Below are 21021 nucleotides of genomic sequence, written 5' to 3' on the forward strand. Positions count from 1 at the left end.
GTTCTTATGAGAAAGCCCCTAAAAATTTGGAAAATGCAATTAATTTAGAAGCGCTAAGTATTGTTAAAGTAATAAACTTTGAAAACAGAATTGAATCAACTGCCCTTGCCTTTGTAACATTAAAAGACCATAAACCAAATTTTCAAAACAAACTTCCTTGTAGGTTATTGGTTCCCTCAAAAAGTGAAATAGGACATGTAAGCAAAATTAAATTGAACAAAATTAAAAATATTTTCTTAGAAATAAATTAAATTTGCAACAATTAAAAATTACCACTGATGTTATAAATTGGTTCTCCATAATCGAAAATAAAATTGTCTGTACATTTATTCAATTTGATATTAATGATTTTTACCCTTCAATAAGTGCTGATATTTTAGATAAAACAGTTGAATTTGCAAAAAGCCACACATTTATTCCTGAAGAAATAATCTGTATGATAAAACCTTGCAGAAAAATCTTACTTTATTTTAATAAGGATACTTGGAAAAAGAAAAACACACATGACTGCTTTGATGTAACAATGGGCAGTATTGACGGAGCAGAGATTTGTGAATTTGTTAGGCTACACATCTTAGATTCATTAAGTAAAATAATTAATATTAATGATTTAGGCCTTTATCACGACGATGGTTTAATAGTAAAGCATAAAAAATCTGGTCCACATCTTGATAAAATTAGAAAAGATATTATAAGTTTTTAAAAATATTGGCTTTCAAATCGAAATAAACATAAATTTAAAAATTGTGAACTTTCTTGATGTGACATTTAACCTCTATGAAAATTCATATAAGTCTTTTATAAAACCAAACGAAGAACTATTGTATATTAATATTAACTTGAATTATCCACCTCAAATTCTAAAACAAATCCCGGTTTCAATTAATAGCAGACTAAACCAAAACTCCTCTAATGAAAATGTATTCAATTCCTCTAATCAAATATTTGAAGACACCCTTAAAAAGAGCGGTTTTGAAAATTTTGAACTAAAATTTGACCCTGAAAAAGAATACAAAAAAGCAAATTAGAACTAGAAATGTAATTTGGTTCACCACCCCCCCCCCCTCCCCCAAATAGCCAAGATGTTTCCACTAACATAGGAAAAGTGTTTTTAAAATTGGTTGATAAGCATTTCCCACCCTTTAATAAATTACATAAAATTTTTAATCGAAATACAATTGAAGTTAGCTACAGTTGCACAAAAAATATGGAAAGAATTTTAAAGTCACAATAATGCTTTGTTAAACAAAAAAGAAATCCTAAATGAAAAAACTACAGAAAATTGTAATTGTAAACAAAAAAACAATTGTCCAATGAGTGGAAGTTGTTTATCAAAAAATGTGGTATATAAGTGTCTTGTTTCCTCTAAAAATGTACCTGATAACAATATATTGGCATAACAGAGGGTGAATGGAAAAAACGTTTTGCTAATCATTAGCGATCTTTTAAAAATAAAAAGTATTCAAAAGACACCATGCTGTCAAAATATATTAAATTCTCCTAAAAAACTATAAAAATAAATGAGTGCAAATAATATTTACAATAAGTCCCTCTTTATAAAAAAATATTTTATTTCTAAAAAAGCAAAGGTAATTATTTCCTAAGATTTCTTTTTATTAAAGTGTCAGCAAATTCAACAAATGTGTGAAAATTTACAGTTGTTAAGACATTTGCGACTTCCTGTAACTTAATTTTTGGTATAAGTTGAAGTTTTTATTAATTTGATTATTTATTTCTGATGAATAATCAAATTAATAAAAACTTCAATTTAAATTTTATTTAAATATTATTTTGCTACTCGTAAACAATGTTTTGGGTAATTGTCCTGCTGCAGAATAAAATATGACCTGTTAATCTCATTCTGGAGGATACAGCATGGTGCCTTAGGATATCCACATATGGTTTCCTGATGAGTCACCCCTCTATTTTGATCAAATCACCTACTCCAGATGAAGATACACAACCCCAAATTTGTAAAGAGCCTCCTCTGTGTTTAATAGCAGGGTTTAAACACTCGTACTGACTGGCTTCCCCGATTCTTCTTCAAACATATTTGCGTCTTTTTGTTCCAAAAAATTTCTAATTTGGATTTATTCGTGTACAGAACCTGATTAAACATTTCCTGGGCCCAATCTTTGTGTTGTTTTCGCATATTTAAGTCATTTTTCTTTATTGCCATGCCATAATAATGGTTTTTGAATTGCAACACACTCTCTTCATCCCAATTTTAGTAGGTGTCATCGAATACAAGATGACTTGACATTTTTCCCGGTTGCTGTGTTAATGTCCTTTGCTAACTCGGGTGATGCTTTTTTCCTATTTATATTGTCATCTTTTGTTAGTGGTAGTTTTGAAGGTCTACCACTTTTCTTTCTATCTTTAAGGGAGCCAGTTTCTCTGAACTTTTTAATGATTTCTGTTACAGCAGTCTTCAAATATCCTGTTTTGGATGAAATTTGGCGCTGCGAATAATCTTCTTCGTGAAGCACAATATCTTTTTGTCTCTCTATTCAAGATATTTTACCCATTTAATTAATCTAAAAATGCAAACTAAACATTTAAAATGCAAACAATCGTTTAATTCCCTTCATGTTCCCTCATCAATCTTGTTTATTTATTCAAAATTAAATTATTTAAATATTAAAATATAGTTAGTGTTGTTTCAGAAAAAACAGTTTTCGAATCATTTTTATGCTTGCTAATTTGTTTTCTAGATCCAAATAAAACAGCTTCTGTTTTATTTGGGTTGAGCAGAAGTCGATTTTCTAGAAACCACTTTGTTACTGCATCAGCACACATTGATTTCATTAATGCTATCTAAGCCTGGGTTGATGACAGTATAAAGGTGGGTATCATCAGCATATTGATGATGATTGGTACGGAGTTTAGCTATAATACGATATATAGGTGAAACAAACATGGAAAATAGATATGGGTCTAACACACTACCCTGTGGTACTACTGTTGAACTTGCCATTAGTCTAGATTTTGTTGATGTATATATATATATATATATATATATATATATATATATATATATATATATATATATCCTCGTCACAAAATCACATTATAGTGAAAAGCTTTACAGGATGAGATAAAGCTTGAACGAGCAGGTGGGAAATATGCATGCATCTCTTATGTTAAGCTGATTAAATCTAGATACTTTTATTTTTAGAAAATACTCAAGCTAAAAAATCTAAAATTGCTTTTTGAGACAAGTTTGTATGTTAAAATTTTACTTCAGCTTCCATAATAAAACCGATTTCCAATAGAAGTTACTAATAATGGAACATAGTTCTGTAAAAGTACAGTAACTTTTAACAAGGAAGAAGATGTGCGTAACGAATTTGTTTGATACCGAGGTAGATTGTAATATTTTGATTGGTATTGGAATTTCTTGTCGCAACCATTTTGATTATATCATTTTACATGTAGACTTGTTAATCCATTTTGCTTAGAAGTAATAGCCAGTTTTGTTTTTTATTTATGTGTTGCAATCAAGTAACAGATAAAATTGATGAAAACAATCTAAGAATAAATAAGCTTTTAATCTAGTTTTAATCTAGTGTCTATCATTTTTGTCAATTTATCATGAAGTTTAATTAAATTTTCAGTGAGCGGCCCAAGGTACAACAGCTAGTGCAATTAAAAGAAAGCTACTGCACCAAGTACCAATAATTTTTATACCCAGCTATATGACGAACTTTTATAATTTAAGTCAATATATCAAAATCAGGCCTTGTTTTAAATAATAAATGCTTAATGCATTAGCTTAATGTGAGTTTGACGTCATAAAATTCTCTTTATCTTTTTATTTTTTAAAGACATCAAAACTACTGCAATATAATAAATTTCCGCAAAACGCGACCATAAAAAAAATAACTCAATTATCAAAAAACAATAAAGAAATGTTATATTGGAATGTTTATTTTCTTTAAATTTTTTAAATTATTATTAAATAGTTAAGTGAAATTTTTTTAAATGTTTAACAAACTTTTTTTTTCTCAACATTAATTTATGCATTAAAAAATTAATTTTTTATTTAAAATGTGATTTTTTTAAATTATTATATCTTAGTTTTTAATTTCTGCTTTGCTACTAAAAAACAATTTTTTATTTTTAAAAAGTTAGGGAGTTAAAAAATTATTATTTTATTTATTTACTTTACCAGTGATTTGCATTATTTTGTATTTTGTATTGGTTTGCTTCAAGCGTGTTTGTGTTTAATATTTGCGCTTTTCAAGCAAAACAATCGATCATTACCATAAAACAAAATAAAAATAACATAAACAGCGATAATATAAAATATAACTTTTTTGTTTTTTGTTATTCATATGTTTTTACTGTTCAATAGAGGTTTAAGGAATTTCTTTTTGTTGCTATAGAAACTTGTATAAATAAATATACTTGGGCTTGCTAAATAAAAAATGATACTTGAAAAAATATATCGCAACATTTAATTATAAATATTTCTTTTAAGGTCATCTTTTAAGTTTCATTTAGTAACTTTGTTTACAAAGCAAAAATTGAATAAACTTGTTTTTCGTTACTAATAACAATAAACAATTTTATTATAGGCTTATATTTTATTAGGCTTATTTTTACTTTAAAATATATAGTATACTATATATTTTGGTAAAAATAAGCCTAATAAAGCTTAAGTTTTTTCATTAGTAAATAGCGCATATATCCAACATAATTGTCATTCAAACTTTTTTACATAATCATCAAAGTGGTTTTTTGTAAAATCAATTACTTCTTTTATCTTACCGCTTAATAGGGCAATTTAAAAGTTAAAAAAATATCAAAGTTGCTTCATGTAAATTGTTCTAGGCGTACGTAATTCGTACGTAAATTGCCGGCAACTTAACGCTTTAAAACAGGCGCTGCAATATTAATACAGCTAATTAATAATTATAATTACAAATAATTAATATAACGAGCAATGAGATGTTATCATAGCAGCTTTATTTTTAAGTCTGAGGATTTAAATTTGGGCATTAAAAAAATACAGTCCTTGAAACACAAGCTTCACCTATATTTGGTGTAATTGGGTTTGTTTATATACTTACCTGGCTCTGCTTCCTCAAATGCAAGTTCAACTAAGAAACAGCTTAGTATAATCAAAGACGTCGTATCGTTGAAATAGTTATTTCCAACTTCTTGTAATTATCAAAAATGTACATGAAGAATACATTATTTTTTATCTATTCTTAACTTTTATTTCGTTGATAAAGCGATATTACAATTTTTTCATATAATCATGTAAAAATACAAATAACATCATAACATTGTAAACGCGATAAAAATGCTTTTAATATTTTTTGCTTATAATGCTTATAATATTTATATATTATATATACATATATATATATATATATATATATATATATATATATATATATATATATATATATATATATATATACATATATATATATATATATATATATATATATATACTGTTATAATCAGTCAGGGGCTCAAAAAAAGTAAGAACAATGCATTAGAGTTAGGGTAAATAATTGTTGTTAATTTAAAGCAATATACCATTTCGTTAAAAAAAGAAGCTTTCATTGTTTTTTCATGAAATTGTTTCTATTATCAAATACTTCCGGATTTTTGCTTAACAATACTGACAATTTTAAATTATTCATTTGCTTATGATTAGCCTCTTTCAAAAAATATAAAATAATATTTAAAAAAAGCCATTAAAAAAAAAAAAAATTAAATATGAGCATTTTATTCATTTAGTTATTGGTAAACATTTTTTCAGCAGGGCAAATACTACTTTAATGGATTTGCATTGGTACTCTATGAGCATTTTAAACGACTAGTTGTGGTTTGACAAATCAGTTACTCAGTGGAGTATTTGTGGCATCCATAAAAAGTGGCTAGATGATGCCTAGCAAGTGTATCACGTTTCGGAAAATTATTAACTGGCAACCCAAAGGAGATGCCACTAATTGTCCTAAAAGAAACCATTTAGCAAAATTCAAATGCATTAATAGATTCAATGCAAATTCATTTATTATAGATCTAATGGAAATTCAAATGCATTTATAGATCCAATGCAAATCCACTGCAAAAATGTTTGCTGGAGGTATATTTAAAATAAGTTATTATTCTATATGAAAAGTAGGTAAAAATGTTTTATGATATCAAACAAACTATTAGACTTTGGGTCTACGATCTTTTTAATAATTTATGACTATCAAACTTGATGATTTTTTTTATGGCTATTAAACTTCATAAGTTTGTATGTCATAATAAATCTCCTAAACTAATAAGCTAAGTTTGTACATCAATGCTAATAAATCTGCTAAACTCAGCATTTTACATTTTTTTTAAATAACATGATGCATATTATTTGATCAAATTTCGAATTTTGCTTTTTTTTTTAGAATAAATGGATAGAGTCCTACAAAATTCAAAATTTCAAATTAAGTTGTCTGAACTACTTCATGAAGATTGGTATAACATTGGTATTTCCTTAAATGTCGAACGACATTATTTAGAATCAATTAAGAATGATTATATAAATTTTCGAAAACAAGAAAACAAAGCAGATGAAATGATAAAAAAATGGTTCAATATTGAAAGAAATCCGACATTAAAAAAGTTAAAAAAAGCCATTTTAGATATTCCAAAAAATGATTTATTCAAGAAGGTGGAGGAACTTGCAAGTACACATTTTATTTATGGTTATTTGTATTATATAAATTTTCCAGATTGTTGTTTGTCACACTCATTATATGTTTATTTTTTTGTTGTTATTTTAACTTTCTCATCAAATTCTTTGCTTTCAAAAAAATTTGATTATGATGATTTTTTATTTTTTTATACAATTACAGTTGAAAAACTATTTCTGTATATTTTATTAAATAAGTTTTTAAACGAGTCTTTAAATTCACCAAGTAACACTAGCAAATGAAATTCTTCATTAAACAGTGGTAAATATATAATATTTACTATAATAACATGTTGATGATGTGGAGGTATTTTGTGGTTATTAATTTAACTTCCTCATTAAATTCTCTGCTTACAGAAAGTTTTGATGATGATGTTGATGATGATGACGATGACGATAATGATTTCAGAAAGGAAGTTTCAAAAGGTAATTCATTAAAGTTTTATCATAAATATCAGAATAAGTATAAAAGACAAAGTTTTGAATAAACTAATCTGCTCACAATAAAAAAATTAATTAATATAGTTGTTCATGACGATGATAATGATTACAATTTTTAAATAAATTGTTTTATTTTAATAATATTTTTATACTTTGAGTTTTTGGTGGTATGTGTAATTCCTTTACATATACCTCCTGGTTTGTGTAAAAAATTTTTGAAAAACCAGGTGGCTTTTTCACCATTCCTTTACTTATACCAGGAGGTGCAGATAATTCTTAATTAAATAGTGGTAAATGAAGAAAACAAACAATGAATATAATAATGATAAGAGTTATCATGAATATGTTGAAAAACATGATCGAAATGATGATGATTGCAATGATCATGATGATTACATTGATTATCGTGTTAGTTTAAATATTTAATGCAAGACTAAATAATAAAACATGATGTAAATATGTTTAAATTTAAGTTCAAAAATTGAACTTTTAAATAAACTTATTTATATTTTAACTTATCTTATTTGAATTTATCAATTTTTTTTTTGTCAAATAATCCAGTTTTCAGATCTCTAAATATTTTTTATTAAGAGAACTTAAAAGTATACATGGTATAGTTAGTCTTTCAAAAGCTAAAATAATAGAGACATAATTATATGTACAGTTAAATAATTTCATACGGAAGAATATTTTTTATTGGTTAATTAAAAATGAATAGAAAATGGAATATTTGCATTAAATACTAATTAACAAACAATTTTTTTTCTTTGCTTTTTTATTGAAAAGTTATCAATCAAAGAATTATCAAGTGTTTTTAATAAATTGACATTAGTGGACAATAGAGGAAAAATTATTAAAAACATAATGTAGCATTGTTAATCTTTAATAGCTATCAATTTATTTTATTTGAATAAGCCTACTCCACTTGAGTAATTAGTAATAATCAAAGTTTAAAAAAATATTAAAATTGTGTTTAGGCTAGGAAATGCTTTTTTTTTCAATCAATTTATATAGGAATAAATGTTTCAAAGTAGTTTCTTGTTATTCACTTTTTTTAAGATTATAACTTTTATAATTTTAGAATTTTATGAAATAATGAATCATCTTCATAGTATTGCTTAACAATATCTTAAAAACTTTTTTCAAGTTCTCATTGGTAATATTAGTTTTAATAAAAAAAATTCCAAAAAGTATGTTATCTTCTTCATACAGTTTTTAGTTTTAAATTTGAGTAGATAGTGTAAAAATTTTAAAACAAACATGTTTTTAAAATTTTCAATAGGGCATTTACATTCATAGTTGATTTAGGATTGCTGAAAATCTTTCTCTAATTTGATGTTTTCGGTTGCAAAAAAAACAAAGTTTATGAAAAAAGATCATAAAAACCATCAGAATCTTTTACAAGTTCATAACTTTTATAAATAAAGACATAAAAAAGTAAATAAAAAATGGTGTTATAAATATAAATCATATCAACAATATTATATATAGATATAAAAAAAAGAATTAATAATATATATATATATATATATATATATATATATATATATATATATATATATATATATATATATATATATTGTTTCTGATAACACATAAGAGTTGTTTGTATATATATATATATATATATATATATATATGTTCTTAAAAGTACAGAGCAATTATAAGTTAGTAGAAAATCACTTATCAAATGTTTTTTCTCATTTTACACAGTGTTTTATCAATAAAGATTCATTCATTCATGAATCTTTTTTGATGAAGCACTGTGTATAATGAGAAAAAATTTTGTTAAGTGATTTTCTACTATTATATATATATATATATATATATATATATATATATATATATATATATATATATATATATATATATATATATATATATATATATATATATATATATATATAAATATATATATATATATATATATATATATATATTAGGGCTGTCCAAAAAAAATTTTTTTTTCAGATTTGATTGCATAGTTGTTTATTTTGTGCCATTTGACATAGTAATTAACTGTGCAAAAAATCTTTCCAATCAAATAATGTTTAGGGGGTGCTCAATGACCATAAAGTTTTACGAAAAATGTGAAAAACATGGAAAAAGTAACAAAGTTCCACAAATTTCTAAAACACGGTTAATTAGATTTTTCAGATTTGATCAGTTTTAATTATCTCTAAATATTAAATTCTGAATACAAATTACAATCCACATCCACTTTAGACTGGTTTATTAGCAGAGAAATTAATGAAATAAAATACTGCAATACGAATAAAGTTCTGCGGTTTTTGTTATATCAGAATTTTTCCAAAATAAAACACTAGGATTTTTGACTCTTTGTCATTGATTAAAATACGAATTATAAACAAAAAAACATATGAGCAATTAACATTTAATTATCGTAATGTTATAGTTCGTGCAATGTTAATGCTAGCGAGGACTATAACTCTTCAGAGTACACTTTCTGACATCTGGCACTCGCTTTCTGTGATCCTCAACCACCTGAATTAACCTCTGCATTTCAGATTCATTCCTTGTAATCGATTCATTAAACATCGACATTAAAGCCACAGATCGTTCGGCAGCATCATTTACTACTTTCAATGAATATACTAAATTTTTTCCTTCTTGGTATTCTGGGGAATCATTCCAGGTAGCTGGATCGTTGTTGAACAGAAAATCAATATCAACCTTCATTGACCGCAACGCACTTGCTGAAACTGATGTCACCAGCATGTCCAGAGATTTCTTCTCTAGACTTTCAATGTTCTTTAATTTGATCAACCTTTCAGACCAGTTCTCACCGTGAAATTTCATGTTGGAAATCATTTTTCGCTTCTCTTCCGTTTGAAGTTTGTTTGAAAACAAAGCTAGTGGGACCAATTCTGGTGAAAGGTACCACAAATGGTTTTGAAAGTTCTTGACTGCTGCTTCGGAAATCGTTTTATTCACAACTGCAAACTGCTTAAGTTGCTGAAACAGAAACAAGTCATTAACTGGAGCATCGCTGGCATTTGTGCATGATATCCAAGATTTTACATAAACCAGACTAGCAAATAAGCAAAATTCACAGAGATTTTTTACTTCTTTTGTGGTCAACTTGAACTCTTCACGAAATAAATAAATCTTAAAACAATAAATAACCTTGGCCATCCAGCGAGCCATGTGATAAGCACCAGGGATCATGAAATGATAATTTTTCTCTTCTTGATCAGGCAGTTTTCCAAGTATTAACAGACAGAGATCCATGATTTCTTTGTAGTCATCCCTTGGCATTTTAACATGCAGGTTTTCTTTGAGGAATGCAATCACTTCATTTTGTAGTTCTTGCACCAGGGGTATTTTCATTCGAATGTCATCCAGAGGTTTAAAATTTCCTTGATTAACTTTGGGCCAATATTGCTGAAATCTCTGGAAAAGAGGTATGTTGGGACCAGATGATGGTCCAAATAGTGATCCAAACACTCCTGCTACTATGATCTCATGAACATGGTGTCTGCAAGCGAAATATAACAAATTTCTACCTATATGTTTCTCTAGAACTACACATGCACCATTTTTGGAGCCAGTGTTAGAGGCTGTAGTATCAAAACTCATTCCAATAACATCACCAATTATGTCCCAGAAATTAAGCAGATGAATAACTGCTTTTGCTTGGGCTTCTCCAGTTCCAGCTGATAGTTTTGCTATTCCAAGTATTTTGTCAACATTGTGACCTGTCACACCTACAGATAGCCGGTCAACATTTGCTTTAGGGGCTGCAGAATTTGTACGATCTATCATCAGTTTGCCATCCCAGTGGACGATTAATGGTGGTTTGTCCAAATCGCAGAATTCAGTTCGAACAGTGGCTTCAATATTTGATCGATGATAGGTTCGTTTTCTACGGACTGTAGAACGTGACAATGATCCATCATCGAGGTTCTGTCCACCAGCCCTTGCAATTGCTGCTGCTAGTATAGTAAATTTTGTGTCAGATAGATTAATTCTGTCTAATGTTGATGAAACATCAGGCGAGTCAAGAATTGTATCTAAGATACATAGTCGTTTTGGAGTACTTGCTAAACTTGATTCAGCTGACCCTGAATAACTTGCTTTACTGACTTGTAGTCTGTAATAAACAGGGATTTCTATCTCAAAATCTCTATCAACCATTTTGTCATTATCAACAGCATCGTTATCGTTGTCATCACTATAACTTTCGTCATGTAAAGGTTCAATAACAGGAACTATTGCACTCGCACCAGATTGTCTTTGCTCTTCTTTTAGCTTTCGTTCTCTCTCTGCTTGTTTCCTTGCTTCATTTCTTTCTTCTAATTTTGAAAGTTCTTTGTCCTCTCCAAACATCACCATTTTTCTCTGACATCTCTGATCCAATAAAAATTCTTTATCTTCTTCAATTCTGATCATGGTTTCAGCATCCTTGTGGGCAATGTCAAAAAGTAGGCCAATGGTGTCTGTAAATGATTTCTCTCTCGATTTCTGAGAATCTGACAATCTGGATTTTTTTTTTTTAATTGATTTAAATTCCTGGACTAAAGTTTTCAACTTTAAGACTACATTCGGATGAAATGCTGTCGGAATACGGGCTTTATTCCAAATAATAATCAGTTCATCAACAGTTGTTTTAAGACTTTCAGGCACTGACTTTTTGGTTGAATTAAGATGATAAAAAAATGTTTTTAAAACATCAGATGTTAAGGGAAGAACTTTATCTGGAAGATTTGGCTCTGGTTGTCCAATTAAAAAGATTTTGGTTTGAAGTCGTGTAGAGATAGCAACACGAGATGATGCTGCCATTTCAATGATAACTGAAATATTATGAGAAAATCAAAACTTAATACCATATTATACAAACTTATCATTCAGTTGTTGGTTTATGCAGCTGCAGCAATATATTATAATAATTATTACTAAAGAAATTAAACAAATATTTTCAAATTAGAAATTATTATTATCTGCACTTAATAACAAACAATACACTACCAGACTACCATGCTAGTTTTCTGTAATAGGTTACTAAGGTTAGGTACTATCAAAATATTAAAACATTTGTTGTCAAACTGAAATTCCAAATAAAAATAATAGTTATACTTGTAAACCTTTTTATTCTGTTTGAACAAATTCTAAATTGAGTTAAATAATAGTATTAAAATTATGAATACAAATTTTAACAAAATGATATAAACACAGTTGTTTTAAACACTAGCAGACATTTTTTAGTCTGGTGCCCTGATGACAGTTAATCTGCTGCACTTTAATTAATCTATATAGCACGCAATCAGACAATATTTCAGTGGAAAAAATCTAACTAACCAGGTTCTAGAAATTTTTGGAACTTTGGAACTTTTTACACGTTTTTGACGTTTTTCGTAAAACTTTATGGTCATTGAGCACCCCTAAACATTATCTGATTGGAAAGATTTTTTCCACAGTCAATTACTATGTCAAATGGCACAAAATAAACAACTATGCATTCAAATCCGAGAAAAATTTTTTTTTCCTGTGTTCACATGAACAGCCCTAATATATATATATATATATATATATATATATATATATATATATATATATATATATATATATATATATATATTACGTGCCAGTTTTTATACCTTTAAAGTTTAAGAAATATAGATTTTAAGTTTGTTTTTGTATCGATAAAATAGACAAAAAAAAAAATATTCGCATCTACTTCAATACTTCCATAAAACTAATTAAATGTTATGCAATGAATTCTACTGATGGCATAAAAGTTTAATCGAGTTAATTAAATATTCATATTTCTTACTCGATAACTAATTATTCTTAATTACCGCAATAAATTCTAAATATAAAGAGTACCCATGACTCTTGAATAAAAAAACATTTTCAAAATTGCAAAAGTATATTTTAATTGCAAGAAATTATCTAAAGAATCACTGCAATATTTTAAATTTCGACTTGCTTGTAAATGGTTATTAAAGCAGTGTCGGAGACCATCAAATGGCGAGTTATTAGATTGGTCAAATCGTAACAATGTTGAGAATGGTAAACTTATGGGTGTTTCTTAACTTTGTGTGCAAAAAACAGTGAAAAACCTGGGAGCTAACAGGTAACGTTGCAGACATCTCTTTTTGTCGCGGGTGCTAAACATCAGTAGTCTTTTGGAATTCTAGTGATACTTAGCGTCCATGACAAAAACAGCGTATTTAGAACCAGAAGTGAAAATCCTTGGCTCAGCAAAAATAAGCTAGCTTAATTATTTAACCAATGCTATTCTAATCAAAATGTAAGCAAAGAACTTGTTAGAAAAACATCAGCATGAAAAAGGTATTGGGTCTTTCATTGGAATAAGAAACCCTTTCCTGCCAATCAGGGACTGACGCAAAAGACGAAAATAGTGCAAAGAATGTTTGCATTGGGCAGTTGAAGATTGGGTAAAGTGATATGGAGCGATGAGTCAAATATTTAGGTTGTGAACCGCAAAGGAAGAATATAAGTTGAAAGATTCAGAACTGAGAATTATTGCGAGCACTATTTACAAGGAAGATGACAAAATAGTGACGCTCAGTAGGCATATGGGGATGTTATTCGCACAAAGGCCTTGGTTTTTGTAAGCTTTATAATAGCCGTATCAACCAATATACCTACAAAAACAAACTTGAAAAACACTTGATTCCATCGACAAAGCAATTGTATGGCCAACACATCTTCCAGCAAGACGGGGCTCCGGAACACACAGCACATATTATAACAAACTGGTTTACCAAAAAGAAGATCAATTAGTTGCCTCGGTGCACTAGATCACCAGATATCTATCCAATAGAAAAAACTTGGTCATGGATCAACACTCAATTGGTAAATCATCGAATTCATTTAACTGATCATTGAAAGTAACTTCTGAACGAGTACTGGTTAAAAGTGCTAAATAAGAAGTGCATGAAATTGGTCAACTCAATGCAGAGGCGAGATCTTTTTTGCTATCGAGCCAAAGGAAGAAACCTAAATATTAAATTTGTATTTAATTTTTTAATTTTTTGTGTTCTTAACCTTAACTACATGAATTTTTTATGCAACTCATTTTATGATTATATAATTATTTATTTTTTTGAATTATTTTTTAACTATCTTATCTTATTAATGCTAATTTAATAGCTTATTAGTTGTTTTTTTCAAAATAAAAAAAATTTCATTAAATATATTTTCCTGACATTTTTTAGTTGAAAAAACCCTGGAAAGTTAGATTAAAGTTACCATCACGATTAAACTTTTGTGCATAGCTGTGTTGTTATACAAATTGTGCATGGCTGTGTAAATATACATGTGTAAAAATAAAAAGCAAGCCCATAGCAACTCGGAGGGCAGCAGGGGCATTTACCCTTATAATTTTTCAAATAAGTAATTTTGAAGAAATTGGCTGGAAAAATGGCTAAAAAAGAGCCCTTAAAACTATTTTAGGCTTGTGCTTTCCCCTTCACCCTCCTCCCTCCCCCACCCTAATATAGTTTTTGTTCCGACGAGTCTGCAAAGTAAGTATATTAAGACATCTCTTTATTATAGGAAAAAGAAAGTTTTACAGTTATTAAGAAAAATACTAAGTTATCATAAAAAATTATTTTAATATATCATCAATAAAAAGAATAAAATTTTTGAGTTTTAAAATGTAAACAAAACGTTAAATACATTAAGCTTGTAAATATTAAGTATTTTCAACTTCATAAATAATGGTTTGAATTAAGTAAATGATCCCCAAAAATTATTTAGTGAATCCCATGCTTCTGATGGTGATAAAGGCATTGTAACTTACATTTTTCGGTGCTTCTCCAAGCTATATTGACATGCTATATTGGCGTGAATAAATGAGTAATAAAGTTGGGTTGAAGCTTTTTTGTCAAAATATGATCAAGGTTTAAATAAGACTCTGTTACTTTTAGATGTTTTCTACCAAAAGTAGTCAATATAAGGTTTCTGTGTAATGTTCTTGTTAAGAACAGCTTCTAAAAATTAAGTATGTAATGTTCTTGTTAAGAACAGTTTCCAAAAATAAAGTAACAAAATTCTCTTTCAATTTTAACTTAATAAATACTTTGGGCCTTTTTTATGCATAAATAGCGTTTTTTACAGGGCGACCTGAAAAAAATCCATTCATTTCATTAGGTTTTACGTTAGGAGTTAATTTGTTACATTTTAACCAAGAAGATGTGTTTCTTAAGTTTATCATTCTTTGTTGTAAAGATTTTGGATATGTCATTATTTGTAAGGAATAAATTAATCTTGTCGTCAAACATGATACTCATTAAGTTTGAGTCTTTATTAAAGTCATTAAGAAATTACTCCGAAATAGAAGCTTAAGTAACATCACAGGAAATATTTTGAACATGCCTATGGTTTTCATTATTATTGAAAACAAATTGTTTGCGGTAACTTCAAAGCCATTTTGTAGTTGTATAGTTATAGTTAATTTCGTAGTATTTTAGTTTTTCAAGCAGATTTAATGGTCGACAGTATTGAAAGCTTTCGTTAAGTCAATAAAAATACCTAATGTAAACTGGGATTTAAGAAAATTTCTGTGAGAAATCTCAAACTTCTTTCAAAGAGGTTTGAGATTTCTCATACAAATTTTAAATTATTTTTGTTAATGGCATACATGTGTAAAAGCATGTTGGTCTAGTCAGTTTTAATTAAAAACTGATTTTGAAATATGACCATGCCATTCTAGGTCTCTTACTTTGATAATACTTTAAACATTTTCTCATTGAAATAAGAGTATTATTAGTAATAAAGATATTATAGTTAAATATAAAACAACAATAGTTTGTTATATTGGTAGTTTAAACAGTTTAACAAGTTATATTATGTATTAATAATGTCACAATAATAATATTACAATAATAATATCACAATTAGTTGCACCAACAACAACAACAATAATAATAAAAATATTATCAATGAAAGTTATAATAATATGATAATAGTATATAACAATAATAACTATAATAGTACTAAATATAATAATAATAGTAATAATAATGATAATAACAATAATAATAATAGTAACAATAATAATAGTATTACTGAATATTCAGTTCGGGTTAATACTTTAATTTTAAGATTAGAGACTAATTTGAGAGTATTTTATTCAAAATACAGTTTTTTCCAAGAATTAATTTGTTGGTATTGAATGGATTTGATTCTATTCTTTACAAAATGGTTATTCTGACATCTAATTTTAAATTAGTGATTGAGTAAAAATGTTTATAAATTATGTTCAAAAATGCCTATAAAGGTCTACTGCAATTACACTAAAACAATGGTTGCTGTGTATAATAATTTAAACTGATAGTAAATTTACAGTTGTTCAAAAAAATCATTTTTTAAATAAAATTGAGATAATTTATTTTCTGTATTCCTTACAAGACAAGTTGTGTTCATATCTATAAAAATCTTAGGCAATGTGTTTTGAGTTCATTAAACTTTATAATAAAGTTTTGAGTTCATAAAACAAACTATTTAATGAAATAACAAAAAACTTTACAATTTTTATGCTATATTGATTTTGTGAAGGACATTTCAGGCTTATTGATTTATCCTTTTTAAAAGAACTCATCAATAAACATTTGTATGGTTGGTTTTTCTGTTTTGTTTTCAAAACAACAAAACAGAACTCAATGTTATGTGAAAAACTTTCTGCATCTAGCTGGAGACAAAGTATCTAACGATTCGTAATTATCTATAGCTCTGAAAGAGAACATTCTAGGAAGGATTAAATGATAATAAACATATTGAAATCATGATGTTTATTATTATTTGATGATAAACATCATGATTTCAAACTTGAAATTCAAATGAACTAACTTGTTTCTCCATGCAGTGGCCTTCTTTATAAAGGTTCAGGTATCAGACTTAAGAGTTAAAAGAGGGATGTAATAACATTAAGGTAGCCTCCTTAACTGTAGTGGCTTTCTCACCTATTGGATGACTAACATAAAAGACAATCTCAATCCGTAAAGCTGGACCATCATCTCAAGTTGGAACAATATGGCATCTGTTATTTTTATAAGTTTGCCAAAACCTTGTAAGAAGCAACAGATGATGTCATCATACACAATATCAATTCAATATCATTGAAAACCTAGGAATATTTAGAAAAGGTAATAGTCTTCAAATTCAACTCATAATAATCTGTGTTTTAGAATCAAGTATTTAACTTTTATTAAATTAAAGTTTTAATAAACACGTTTTTATAGACCTAAAGTAGAGATAATAATTAAAAAGAGGATTAAATAATTATAAAAATAATTTTTTTGTTTCAATCAATAAAATAGCATTTCCCTACTTTGTGATGTGACCTGAAATATTTTTATAAATGATTGTATAGCAATTTATAAATTAGTAAAATAATAGGTTGTCCATAGGCTGGAATTTTTGATTGCTCATCCTATATGTCTACCATCTATTTCTACCATCTATCTACTTTTGCTAGAAACCATTGTAAAAAAGTTTTGTCTAATGCAAAAGCTGCTACTCTCAAGTCACTAAGTCTTGTATTTCATCTCAAAAATTAAGCTCCAGGAACTTTAACCAGAAGAGCAATATCTCCTTTCTCAAGTTTTGTATTTTTTGTTAATAAAAGTAGACATTTCTTTTACTAGGAATAACTCTGTCTTTCTAACTTTTTAACTTAATTATGACTATTTATCCATCAAGTCTACTCACTCTTACTTTACCTTTTTTAAATAAAAGTTTGTTTTGCAGCTTCTGCTAACTCCAAACCTATGAGACTTTAAGTTCAGACTGAACCCAGGATTCACAAAGCTTTTGATCTGATGAATCAATGATTGTTCTTAATTGAAGTTTTTATAAAGAAATATCTTCAAGAAAAAAATATAATAAAAACACACATATTAAACATTCTTCTCTTCTTCTTTTTTCTCCTTATTATTTTTTTGTTTTATTTTATTTTTTCTATTTCTCTAAAGATATATTTTTATGTCTTCACAGATCAATCTCCTATTTTCTGAATGAAATCTTGCTTTTTGCAGAGTCATTGTGAGACACAATTTTGTTTGGTATTTTCTATATTATATTATTTTATTTTAATATGAATATTCTAACAATTTGTTTACTTTAAACAAAGTATCAGACAATTGACCCAATTTATTAAGACTAATTTCTCTAAATTTTATTTTACTTTTGCCATTAGTCAATAAAATACAGCCAAATAAAGTTCAGGACCCCCTCAATTTTTGAACGTTTTAAATTTTCAGAAAAAAGATCAAAACGAAAGAAAAGATTTGGTTTTTTGTTTGTTTTTAACAGTTTCATGTAAACCTGCTGAAAAGTGTGGTTAAAAAAGTAAAATCTAAAGTAAAATTAACCTTAACTAAAAACATCAAATAAAAGAGCAGTGTAGGGTCGTTCAAAAAATAACGCTTTAAAAAATGTATATAAACTGGGACCCATAATTTGTTCAATTTGAATAAATAATACTGGATTATAATATACTAGCAGTAGGCTAAGCAACCCAGAATACAGATTAGTAATAAATAAATAACAATTTAACTGAAATAATCTGAAAAATATAAAATACAAGTTCGTCTATATATAGGGCTGCATTGTCCCAGTTTTTACGTTGAAGAACACTATAAAAGTTTTAATTAGTTTAGCATTGTGCTCTCCTCCATAAAAATTGGGACAATAGCATCCCTATCTATATTACATTATCTTTTTGGTTTTACTTGCTTTTATTTGTCTTGGAATTTAGTAAAGACAACATGACCTAATTTTTAGGTGCTTTTTAATAACAGTGAGCACCAGAGAAGGAAAGCCAAGTACAATTTATCAATACCTAAAAAAAGATAAAAAAAAAAGATCATCTTAAACTACAAAAGCATTATTTTACATATTTATTATTGCGTTTTAGAAAAAGTAAGTTTTTTAATAGAGTAGCATTATTTTACATAGTTCTTTATTAGAATATATCCCATAAAAATATATTTCATATACCTTTAATTAAAGGAGTTTTTCTAAAAATTTTAAATAAAATCTTATTTCTAGTTTGTTTTTCTAGTTTTTTTGCCACAAAGTAGCGTCACATATTTATGAAGAATATTTAAGAAGAAGTTGCCTGTAAGCTTTTAAAGTTTGCGTATAATTATCTTATTTCAAAATATTCTTTGTATCATCGATACTGCAGCTTTTTAAAATAAAAAGGCAAATAAAAAAAGGTAAAAAGAAAATCAATTTTTTTTTTTTTTACAAAATAAGCTAGTTTAGATGTCTGCAAACGTTATTGAATACATATTTTCAAAGAGCTTTTCAAATAGTTTTTCCTAATAATTTTTTTTTATTTGCATTTTTCTCGAAATACGTAATAAACATATTAAGCCGTTTTGAAAAACGGCTTCAGCATATATTTATAGTTAAAAAATTGCTGTAAAAAAAACTTTTAATTGTCAAAGGAAAGTTTTAAAGTTTTTTCTAGTTACTGGCTTTTTTTTTTTTGGCTCCACAGCAACACCTTCTGGAGTAGCAGGGCTGTCTTTTTATTAAGTTTTTTCTTTATTAAGTTTCATACAATTTTTTTTCAGACCATCTGCAGCTTGTTCGGGCTTATTACCTGAGCACATTAATAACATAATAATCTCAATCATGACACATATGCAACAAATAATTTCTCTCCGTGTTTTGATGCTTTTAGAATTTTTAGCTTTTTTAAAAATCTTTTTGTTTGTTAAAGTGTATAATACTGTTACATATGTTTGTTTATAATCTCTATAAAACTTACAAAGTGTTTTCTACTTTAAAATAATAAAATTGTGAACAGTGGAAAGACTTGAACCAGGGCTTTTTTGTTCTGCAGCTCTGGCACATAGATAAACGACATTCAGCCACTCTGACGCATAGATAAATGACAATTTTTAAAACTGTATAATAATCTTTTTTTACAGAAATAAATGCTTGTAATCAAAATTAAACAGATGTGGCTGCAATACGGTTTTCAATTGATTGTAAAATTCTGTAGTGCCTTTATTGGCACTACAGAAATACCAAAAGTTTCACAACTCTAGCTATTCTTGAAGACAGTGAAAAGTAAATTGTAATTCTCCACTACAAAAAAGTGGAGACCGTGCTTTGTTATCTATAATCGGAAATCCATAAACCTACAGCATAAAATCGTTTTTTTTTTGAAAGATCAATTAATATAGAATGATGTGTAATATATATATATTTTGATACCATCAATGCCACATGGATTTCTTTAACATCAAAATCAGGTATATAAAAAGTTGCCTATATATATTTAAATAGGTTATCACAGGTACTTAATAAAATTTTTTTACATTTCTGATCATTTTATTGGATTCGTCTCCCCTGAAAATAGCCAGGTACAAATTTTTTAAGTAAAAAGATTAAATATTTCTAAATTTTGTAACTTGAAACCTATAAAGAAAAATTGGAGTTCTGAGAAAACAATTCAGACAATATGAAATGTTATGAAAAAGCTGATAATGTTTTAACAAAATGGAAGCAAATAAATGGACATCTTTCATGGGAGCACGTAAAAAAAGAACTAGAAGCTTTTAAGCGCTGTGATATCGTAGTTAAAATTGAGAGGAAATTTGGAGGTAAAAATAAATAAACAGTAAAAACAGTTTTTCTTCTTCTTTCAGAAATGTTTCTGCAAAATATGAGATATTTCTTAAAACATATGAAATCATAATATATTTTTGCAAAATAATTAAAACACAGGCTAAAGAACATAGACTTCATTTTAAAAAAGGAAAGGTTTTTATTTTATTTTTTTCAAAGTTAGTTATAATTTTTTAACTTGTAATTTTAATGAGGTAAAAAAAAAACATAACTATAAATTTTTTCTTTTTAGATTACTTGTTTTGTCT

General features: G+C 27.2%; 1 protein-coding gene across 1 annotated transcript in view; it reads left to right on the forward strand.

Moving 5' to 3' along the window:
- LOC136075104 (uncharacterized) overlaps nucleotides 1-21021 on the forward strand; it is a 75610-nt gene that overhangs the window by 18406 nt on the left and 36183 nt on the right. Inside the window, exons 2-3 of the mRNA XM_065787375.1 lie at nucleotides 6408-6689; nucleotides 7052-7133. Coding sequence (XP_065643447.1) covers nucleotides 6413-6689; nucleotides 7052-7133 — 359 coding nt within the window. The 5' untranslated portion in view covers nucleotides 6408-6412. The remainder of the gene's footprint in view (nucleotides 1-6407; nucleotides 6690-7051; nucleotides 7134-21021) is intronic.

Source organism: Hydra vulgaris, chromosome 01 (assembly GCF_038396675.1).
Source record: "Hydra vulgaris chromosome 01, alternate assembly HydraT2T_AEP".
NCBI lineage: Eukaryota > Metazoa > Cnidaria > Hydrozoa > Anthoathecata > Hydridae > Hydra > Hydra vulgaris.